General features: G+C 57.7%; 1 protein-coding gene across 3 annotated transcripts; it reads left to right on the plus strand.

Annotated features, from left to right (window-relative positions):
• The first annotated feature begins 496 nt into the window (after nt 1–496).
• On the plus strand, nt 497–9,605 carry LMAN2L (lectin, mannose binding 2 like). 3 transcript variants are annotated; one of them, XM_049831483.1, is made up of 9 exons: nt 497–708; nt 793–911; nt 2,548–2,665; nt 3,222–3,304; nt 4,936–4,968; nt 5,332–5,493; nt 5,566–5,680; nt 6,979–7,098; nt 7,768–9,605. In XM_049831483.1, exons 1-9 carry the CDS (start codon nt 522–524, stop codon nt 7,908–7,910), a joined length of 1,080 nt encoding a protein of 359 aa, XP_049687440.1. In that variant the 5' UTR covers nt 497–521; the 3' UTR covers nt 7,911–9,605. The 3 variants fall into 3 exon arrangements, with proteins under 3 accessions (XP_049687440.1, XP_049687441.1, XP_049687442.1); XM_049831484.1 differs by lacking the exon at nt 4,936–4,968; XM_049831485.1 differs by lacking the exon at nt 7,768–9,605 and having other exon boundaries at nt 6,564–7,092.
• Nucleotides 9,606–9,838: the final 233 nt, after the last annotated feature.

Consider the following 9,838-nt stretch of genomic DNA (forward strand, 5'->3'; position numbering starts at 1 on the left):
AGGGAGGGGGGGGAGGAGGAGGACGTCCCACGCCGCGCCCCGCCCCACCGGCCTCCCCCCGCGGCTTAAGGGGGCGATGGCAGAGCGGTGTTGAAGGGACCGCCAAGGGTCTGGGGGTGAGAGAGAGGGGTCACTTGAAGGGGACGTGGGGTGGGGGGGAAGGTGGGACCGCAGGGGGGCGGTGGCACCTGGATAGGGGTGTCGGTTAGGTGAGGGGGTGTCCCCTGGGGAAGGAGGATGCGGGGGGGGAGCGGGGGACAATAGGACCTGGGGGTGGGGGGCCACTAGGACCAGGGAGGGGCATTAGGGTCTTGCGGGGGGGGGGGATTTAAGACCGGGGACGGGGGCAGTAGGACCTGGCGGGGCAGGACTCAGGCCGGCGGAGCAATAGGGCTGGTGGGCCCCAGCGCCGACGCGGACGCTTTAAGGCGGCCGGAACTACATTACCCATCACCCCTCCCCCGCCCCGCCTCTCTGTTGACAGACAGGCCGCGCGGCCAACCGGCCCGCGGCAAGGCGTGATGGGGACGGCCAATGGGCGGGCGAGGCGGGTCTGGAGCGCGGTCGGCGGAGGGAAGATGGCGGCGGCGGGCCGGTGGCGGGTCGGACTGGCGCTGCTGGCGGTGGCCTTGGGGTTGGGCGGGCTGCGGGCCGAGCAGACGGAGGAGCACCTGAAGCGGGAACACTCGCTCTCCAAGCCGTACCAGGGTGAGTAGGGCAGTGGATGGGGGGGAAGCCGGTGGATGGTGCCCGGTACCGGCTCCCGGTACCCATCTTGTGTGTGGGCCGTAGGTGTGGGCTCGGCCAGCTCGGGGCTGTGGGACCTGCTGGGTAACGCCATGGTGATGACCCAATACATCCGCCTCACCCCCGACGTGCAGAGCAAGCAGGGAGCCGTCTGGAACCGAGTGGTGAGCCCGGGGGGGACGGGGGGTGGTGGGGTGGAGGGGCCTGGACCGGGCTGGGAAACACCGGGATGGGGCTGGGGGGGGGCTGAGGGAGAGGGTCGGGACCCGGGGGAGGGGATAGAGGCGGGTGGGACGCCAGAGGAGCCAGTTCAAGTCAGGTTTGGGGGGGATTTTGGGTGAGTATGGGGGAACTGGGGGCCGGCGTTTTGGGGACTAAGTGTGTGTGTGGGGGGGGCTGAATAAGGGGATTTGGGGTGCGGATGTATGGGCAGGACATGGGGCTGGGGTCCTGGGGAAGGAGGTTTGAGCTGGGGGGAGGATCTTGGCGGGGTGGTGGTGGTGTCAGGGTGACTGGGCAAGTCTGGGCTAAATGAGGGAGGGTGGGGGTCCAGGCCAGCAGGTATGAGAGATTTATGGGGGGTGGGGGTGGTTTGGGGGGTTGTGGGGGTACAGGGGGTGTTTGGGCTGGCGGGGTTTGAGGGTCCAGGCCAAGGTGGCCAGGTGGCGGGATTGGGGTGGGCTGTGGGTGGCTGTAGGGAGAAGGTGGTGGGAAGCTGGCTGGGGGTATTGAGTGGGGCAGGGGAGGGCCGTGGAGGTTAGAGCTGGGGGGCTTTGGGGGCTGGGGAGCTTTGGGCTGGGGGTAGCAGTGGCACTTCAGCTTCCAGCCTTTGGTGTGGTGATTCCTGCAAGGGTTGAGTCCCCTGCATGTGAACTTGGGGTGTCTGTGCTGACCGACTTGGGGTCTCTATTGGGACACCCACGGCTGGAGCGCACCCACCACTCCCTTTACCATGCCCGCATCTCGGAGCGGGGCCGGTAAAGCGGCAGTTTGACGTGGTGTACCAGTGCTGCACTCTGTTAAGGTGTTTCACTGTCCCCACAAGCCTTTTGCTCGGCAGACAGCAAGGCTCCTTTCAACGCCTTGATAATTCCTATTGAATTTGCATTTGGGGTTGAAATTGGTGGGGGGTTTTGTGCCCCAGGATCCAATGGTTTGGAAAATGCCCTACAAGACCAGAAGCAATCCGTCACACGCAACTTTTATTGTCATAAAATATTGAGGAAGCGTCAGGGTTTTTTTTTCATGGGTTTACGGCTCCTGTGAAATGTTGTGGCTTCTGAGTCAAGCCACTGGCCGGCTTCACAACATCGCGTGAGCGAATCTGTTACAAGCTTGCTGTCTTACGTGCCTGTTAGCGCAGGGTAGTTCAAGAAATAATTGGTTTGTCAGCAATTAGGAGCTGCTCCTCGGGCTTTTTGTGCTCTCCTCTTCCTGGGTGTGAGTTACTGATTTTGCTGTTGCCTTAGAATAGTGTGAGATCAGAATCAGTCCCTTGGCTTTTTATAGCCTTGGGTAACGACCAATTCCCTCAGCTTAATGATATCCCTTGGGATTAATTATTCTTGCTCGTATCCAAAATATGGGACAGCACGGTCTGTTGGCAAGGGCAACGGGGAGCGGCAGCGCACTTTCTGGTTTGACAGCGCGTGGAGCTGCCGGCTGTTGCGATGGGCAGAGGATGGCGCAGCTGGTTGCGGTGGTCCATCCCTACCAACCCCTCATCCTTTTGGGCAGGGAAGCGGCAGATGCTGGCACGAGGGACACCCTAATTTCACATCCTCGCTCCTTCTCTTGCAGCCATGTTACCTCCGAGACTGGGAGATGCAGGTGCATTTTAAAATCCACGGGCAAGGCAAGAAGAACCTGAACGGGGACGGCTTTGCCATCTGGTACACCAAAGATCGCATGCAGCCAGGTAAAGCGCTGGCAGTACCTGCCGAGGTGGAGGCTGTGCCTTGAGGGGAAGGTGTCGAGCGGCACGTGCCGCCTTGAGGACATGTGTTGGCCAGACTTGCCCTCCTGGTCTCTGGGCTCAGTCGGGGAAATTGCAGCAGCACATTGCAGTGTTTTGGGGCCTTAAGGCTGTTTTTCTTTCACTCTGGCAGGCAAAGAGGGAGTAACGACTGTTACTCTGAGCCTCGGCACCCTGGGTCGGGGGTTTATGGGGGCCCTGGGAGGCTGGAGTCAGCTCGGGAGTAGGCAGCTTTGGGATTGTTTTGCCCTGATCTTGAGATAGGCCATGTAACAGGAAGCGTGGGGCCTCACGTGCTGGGAGTCAGCTCCTTAAAAAACAGACTGCGGAGGAAGCTTGATCCTTTACTAGCAGAGGGGAGGGGATTTAATCTGGCTCTCTGACTTCATTGCTTGAAGGGTCTGTGTACTTGATTAACTGCTCAAGGCCACACAAAGGGATGGTAATGAGCGCCTGCCTGGTCTTGCCACCCTTATTCAGAGCCTCTCCTTCCTTCTAGGACCTGTCTTTGGAAGCAAGGATAACTTCCTGGGCCTAGGAGTGTTTGTGGACACCTATCCGAATGAGGAGAAGCAGCAGGAGGTGAGCTAGGAAGGATAAACAGGACCGTGCTGCTTGCCGGCTGCCTGCAGAGTGTGGCACGGGCAGCGCCGAGGTTACGGCTCGTGTCGCCGCAAACGCAGCTCTTCATCGGTGCGGTACGATCTTTTTTGAGCTCTTAAATCAGAGACCAGATGTTACTCTGCTTCCTCTCCACTGCCTTTTCCCCGACGTGCTCCATGTAGTTGGTTTTTCTTCCTAGTGAGGCAATAACTCTTCAGAGACGTGAAAAGCTGAGGGGTAGGTTTGTGGTCAGCTTTACCCAGAGAAAAGGCTTTCAGGGCAGGAGAAAACTAGTTGGTGATGCCACCTCCGTGGTGTGAGCTCCTGTGCTTTCTGGAGGCTGCCAGCAAATAGCAGTTGAGGTGAAGCTGTACCAAGTGTGTGGTCTTTGTAGACCTTGAGTAGAGCAGTACCCGAGCTGCCAGCCCAGGCCTGCTAGCACGATGGGGCTGTTTCATGGCAGCTAGCTGGCAGGAGGTTTTCCCTGCTTTCACGGATGCAGCATGACTGTGCTCTGCCTCTTTGTAAGATACCCGTCTAGAGACCTTTGTGCTCCTCATGCGTCTGTTGTTTCTTTGGGGTTTATTGGTGTCCGTCCCTGTGAAGAAGGGACTGTAGGGGCAGTTAGAACCAGGCCCTTCCCACCCTGATTCTGGATTCCATTTCATCACTCCAAAACCAAAGCTGGGCCCTTGATTCCAGTTTCCCTTAAAAAATAGGCACTGTTTTACCCCAAGACCTTGGCGCTAACCCCACCGCCCTGCAGGAGCCCCTTCCTCCCGTGGAGAGAGACAAAAGGGTGCGGTTGGGATGCGCCCTGACCTCGGAGCTGCTGAGCAAATGTTAAGTAACTACCGGCTTTTGTCTGAACATCCAAAGAAGCCGGCTCTGCTGCAGGGGTGGACTTTGTGCTTGTAAAAGCCTTTCTGAGCCGCCTGGCACTGTGTTACCGGCAGCGCTTGGGGATTAGCATGTTGTTGGATGGATCCTGTGGATTTGTGGGGTGGCAGCTCTGCTTTTTTGGGGTAAATGGATGCACAACAGGTTTTATTTAAAAGAAATGATCAGTGGAACATTGATGTCCGGCTTCCCAGCTCAGCCTGCAACTGGAGGGGGCTGCCCTCCTCCAGTCAAGTGCCGAGGAAGGGAAGAGATGGAGAAATGTTGATTGGCCAGTTGCTGTGATGGCGTGTGGGTTCACGGCTGCTTTCTCTCACCTTTAAAAGGATGAACAGAAGCGTCTTATTCTTGAGGGAAGAGGGGCAGGTTAGTTGTGGGTCCCTGGGGAGCTGTCATGGCTGATGTGTCCTCTGCTGGGGTGCTGGTTTTTGTGCAAGCGAGCCGCTGTGCAGCGAGGAGGAAAAATGCTGTTTGTGGCGACACTCGATGTGGCTTTCACCCACTGGCGCCGTTTCCTTACCGTGTGTCCCGGGATTCGACACCTGACATCTAACACCTAAACCCCTCTTAGCTTTAGTCTCAGCTAAGCTGACAATGCGCTGAGCTCTCTAGCGAGGAAGTTTCAAGGTTGCAGGTTAATACTAAACTCTGGTCTGTGACAGTCTTGCTTCTGTGCTCTTTCTTGCTTTGCGATAACCCTGGACTGGCAGGCTCAGAAGAGGAGGTACAGCCCGGGAAATCAGGTACTTGCTCTTGCTGACCTACCCGTTCCCAAGCTGTTGGGTTTCACCTTGGCTCACAGTTGAGGAGTTCCCTCCTCCAATCTCCAGAAATCCCTTTGTGAGAGACTGCATGGAAACTGGCTGTCCTCCATCCTGGGTACCTGGGAGCTGAGGTTGAGCCCCAGGAAGGCTGAGGGATGGAGTGGGATCGTGCTGTTGTCTTGTTGAGGCAGATTCTTGGGGGGTGAAGGAGTTGGGGTCCGTAGGGCTGTCGTGGCTCTTGACCCTGGAGGTGTGCCAGGATTCACAGGCAGCTGGTAGAGCCAAGCCATGGCCGGTGGGGTGAGAGCAGAAACTCACCCCGAGCCTTGCCCCCCCTCGCAGCGCGTCTTCCCGTACATCTCTGCCATGGTAAACAACGGCTCTCTCACCTACGACCACGACCGGGACGGGCGACCGACAGAGCTGGGGGGCTGCACGGCCATGGTGCGCAACCTCAACCATGACACCTTCTTGGTGATCCGTTACGTGAAGAGGAGACTGACGGTGAGTGCTGCCTGCCAGGGCAGAGTGGGCGGTGGGACCATGGGGGGGCTAAGGGTGCTTCTTCTTTCTCAGGTGTTGATCGATATCGACGGTAAGCATGAGTGGAGAGACTGCATCGACGTGCCGGGCGTGCGCTTGCCCCGCGGGTACTACTTTGGGACTTCTTCTGTCACTGGAGACCTGTCAGGTACTGCCCTGGGGCCCCCAGCCTCATTTCCCAAGCCACTCTGGTAGCTCCTGTGCAGCTTTGGGTATCTGGAAGTGCAGCTCGGTATGTGGTGGGGCTTACAGAAGCACGTGAGGGCCTTTCCATGCTTTAAACACCCTTGAGCTGTGAGCAGGCACCTTGTGTTTTTTATCTTGCAGCAATTCCTGAGGAGCCAAAAGCCCGGTCTGGGCGTGTTACTCCCCCAAGCGCTTTGTCTAGGCAGTGCTTCACACTTTCCATGAGCTCCCTGCAGAGCCACAGCCTGACCTCAGCCAGCCTCTCTTAACGACATGGCAGTGAAGTGGCTGTACCAGCTCAGCCGGAGGGTCTGTCTCCGAAACACACAGCTTGGGAGGAGTAAAAACAGGATGAGCACTGAAAAAAAAATATCTGTACTCTCCTGCTGCAGCCCATGGTGCCTGGGTTAGCCCTGAGGGCAGTGCTGGAAATAACTGCCTTTGCTGCAAATGCCCCAGGCGTTACAGCCAAGCTACGATGCTTGCTCCTGCTTTCTGACCCTGTCTCTGGGACATGCCTGGGAGTATTTCACTTTGGATTTCATAGCCTGAGAGCTATTGCCCGCCTGTTACTGAGGGAGGGACCAGCCAGGTGTGCCTGGAAATGGTGGTGCAATGTGGGCCGATGTAAATCAGGTTTTGCAGAGAGCTAAAGTCCTCCCCCTTCCTCAGCCTAATGCTTCTCTCCTGGTGCTGGTCGAGGTGCTATGAGGCCTCATGTTATCCCGCTGTGCCTCTTTCAGCAGGTTTTAAGCCCAAATTGAGTTATGCCTCTACAAAAGCGCATTGATGGCTGGTGTCTGGGCCCATTGTTGCCTCCAACAAAAGTTCCTTTTCTCTCTCAGATCTCTGCCCAGTGCCTGGGGAGCTGGCAGGCTGGTGTGGAGCGCTCGCCTTGTCCCACTAATAACTCCACCATCACGAGCAAAAGAAGTAGGGCCACATGAGGCCGATGCTAACACATTCCCTTCGGGTGGCCGAGCAGTTTCGAGTCAGATGATCTCCCAATCTGGGCTGTTATTTTTCAGTTTAAGTAGCTTAAAGGTTCCTGTTGGCAGAGGGCCCTGTGCTGGGGCGCAGGTCTCAGCCTGACGTAGACCCTGCCCTGCGGAGGTGAGTTTTCCCCCCCTTGGGAGGGAAGAGCCAGTGCCTTTTGCCCCAAGTGGTAACATCCCACGGTGCTGCCTGTGGCACTCGAATCCCTGGCTGGAGCCATACTTACTGGTGACGTCTCAGGATACGTTTCTGGTCTGCTTCCAGACAACCACGACATCATTTCGCTGAAGCTTTACCAGCTAACGGTGGAGCGGACACCAGAGGAGGAGAAGCGGGACAGAGAGGTCTATCTGCCAGTTGTGGACAACCTGAAGCTGCCGGGAAGTGAGTAGGAGCCGTTGGCCTCGTGCAGGGGAAGGTGGGACTGGCAGGGATTTGGAGGGATTTGTAGGGTTGCGGAGCCGTGGTGCTCACAGAGCAGAAACCACATCATCTCGCCAGCAAACCAGCCAAGCTCCAGCTAGAATCGGGAGGTCTGTGCCCTGTTCCTTCCGCCGATGGTTGTTCTTGCCCGCTGTGTGACACAACTGGTGTCACAGCCTGTCTCTGTTTGGAGTGGGCATAGTGGGCAGCAGTGCTTGCCCTTGGAGAGGTGCTGCCTTCCTGGAGAACCCCGGCCTGCCTGGCTAAGCGTGTCCGCTCCACTTTGCTCGTGCCGTGACCAAAATGGGGTGTGCTGGTCCACTGGAAGCTCACAGAGGTTTGAACCTCAGTGGAGCTATCTCCCCTCCAGAAACTCCACTGCAGATGTGTCCACGAGCCCCTTGTGTGTCCCGAGGTCTTGGGGCTGTAGCCCTTAGGACAAGCTGGCTCAGAAAGTTTTGGGAAGCCAAACCCTGGGGTGGTGTGAGCCTGGCAGGGTGTGTGTGTGGGGTTACCGGTGTGCCAGTGTGGGGTAGGTAAACTCCCCCAGCGCAGGCAAATCTCAGCTGGGTTTTGGGGTGCTGGGCTGTCTGGGGACTCATGGGTTGTTATTCTTCCTCTGTCATGCAGTGGAGGCACCGCTGGAGCCCATGAGCGGCCTGGCTCTCTTCTTAATTGTCTTCTTCTCCCTTGTTGCCATTGTTTTTGCCATCGTCATTGGAGTCATCGTCTACAACAAGTGGCAGGAGCAGAGCCGGAAACACTTCTATTGACTTGGGAACCTCCCCCGGGATGGCCTGTTGCTAGTCCTTGCTAGCCATGTCCTGACTCCCACCCATCCCAGACTGGCCAGAATGTGATGGACTGACCCTCATGACAGGGACCCTCATGTCCCCCCCAAAAACCCCAGCGGGGACGTCCGCCACTTCTTATCGGGCTCCAGAACTCCCATGCTGCTCCCAGTGGGAGCAGGGATCCTCGGCGTGGCGTGCAATGGACTGGGAGCCGAGCGCTGCGGGGATGGACCTGCTGTCCTATGGAGGAGCTTTGCTTTGTGAGTCGTTTAGGAGGACGGGCTGTGTCATGGGGTGCTGGCAGCGCTGAGCCATCTCTCTGCCGTACGGGGAGCCCAAATGCGGGCAGAAGTCACCACCTTGGCTGCGAAATCCCGGCTGAGAGGGATGCCAGCGAGTGCCTGCTTTCCTCACCAGACTCCTACTAGTCCTTGCAGTGTTACCGTAATCCTCACAACCCCTTGTCTCGAGCCGTTTCATTTCCAGGAGGGATTTTCCAAGCCATTCATCCCACTTCGGCTGCTTTCCATTGCCTGCCCTTAGGCTGTCTTTGGAAACCAGACTGCTTTTCTTTATACTTTGAAGTCCCCCACAACTGTGCAACCCTCTCCGTCCCGCTTGTCACTGAGGTTTGGTGTTTTGGGGCAGGGAATGCTGGTGGTTTTCCCCGGTGACAAGGTAGGTCGAGCTGGGAACCTGCCTGGCTGCCGGGCTTATCCCTTGGGGAGCAGCCAGTGCCCTCTGTGAAGCCAACCTGGGGCAGCCCCTCGCTGCAGACCTCGCCTCGGTTTGGGGTGTAACACTGGGTTCCCCATCATTCATAACCATTTGCTGCTATGTCTCGGGGCTCGGTCCCTCTCCCCGCTCCATAGGGCCGCCGCTGAGCATGCCGCCGCCTCCGCACGCCTCCCGTCCTGGTGCGGCCTCCTGCACCGGTGCTGTTTGCATGTTGTGTCGTGGCTTCTGGCAGCTTTCCCCTTGGTGCTCACTGCATCCCGGGGCCCCTCCGAGGAGGAGCTGAGCCTTGTGGGGCGATTCCCCTGCCTCTCAGAGCCGGAGCTCTCGCTGCCTTTCAGGGAGACGTAGTTTATTCCTACCTCAGTGACTGCTTTGGTCAATGATTTCTCTGCGTTTCTCTTGCCAGTCGTCGCAGCCACATTCACCACCACCCCCCACCTCCTCCAGGACCCCATCGATCGCTTGCAGTGTGATGGCACGGGAGGCCACAGGGTCCCCAGAGGGACCCAGGAGAGGGAGATATTAAGTCAGTTTGTCCCAGGGGAGTCTTAGCAGCTCTGGGGACATCAAGAGGGCAAATTTGGCGCTCTGCCAGCCCCATCATTAGCAGCACCCTCCTTGCCCGTGTCCTGGGGAGCTGTGCCCTTGCCCCGCAGCTTTCCAGAATGCTCGCACCCAGGACGGATCCCCGTGGGGGTCCCAGTGGTACCCAGTGCGAGGTGGGGGGAGGACACGCATACCCAGCCTTTTTTTGGCAGGATGCTGTTGCTGGGTTAGGTGGGAGATTTTTTTCAAGTGCCCAAGGGTGGTTGTGGCATGAAAGGAGAGTTTTTCTGGTCTTTTGCCTCTTTTTGCCTGATAACCAGGAGTGAAACATGCGTCTCTCCCTGGAGCTGTAACTGGTGTCTTGGAATAAACATTGGTGTGTGTGTGTGACACAGCTGTGCTCCTGGTCACGGCTGAGTCCCCTGGATGCAGCATTTCCTCCCCAAACCGATGCTGTCAAGTGCCGTAGTGAGTCAGGGGCCATGTCCCAGTGCCGTGGGGCTCCCCAAAATGGAGTAGCTCCTTTGTCAGTCCCCCCAGCCCATGGAGTTGGGGTCGATGCTTTGGCTGTTACTGGATGTGGCTTTATTAAAGGGGTGATGCAGATGGGTGGCATCCCCTCG

The sequence above is a fragment of the Accipiter gentilis genome, chromosome 28 (genome assembly GCF_929443795.1).
Source record: "Accipiter gentilis chromosome 28, bAccGen1.1, whole genome shotgun sequence".
NCBI classification, from domain to species: Eukaryota; Metazoa; Chordata; class Aves; order Accipitriformes; family Accipitridae; genus Astur; species Astur gentilis.

What these genes read in the sequence shown, in the direction of transcription:
- LMAN2L (XM_049831483.1), top strand. Translation starts at nt 522, where the DNA reads ATGGGGACGGCCAATGGGCGGGCGAGGCGGGTCTGGAGCGCGGTCGGC. An exon ending in CAAAGATCGCATGCAGCCAG is followed by an intron (nt 2,666 to 3,221) that starts GTAAAGCGCTGG and finishes CCTTCCTTCTAG; the next exon opens with GACCTGTCTTTGGAAGCAAG. An exon ending in CAACCTGAAGCTGCCGGGAA is followed by an intron (nt 7,099 to 7,767) that starts GTGAGTAGGAGC and finishes TCTGTCATGCAG; the next exon opens with TGGAGGCACCGCTGGAGCCC.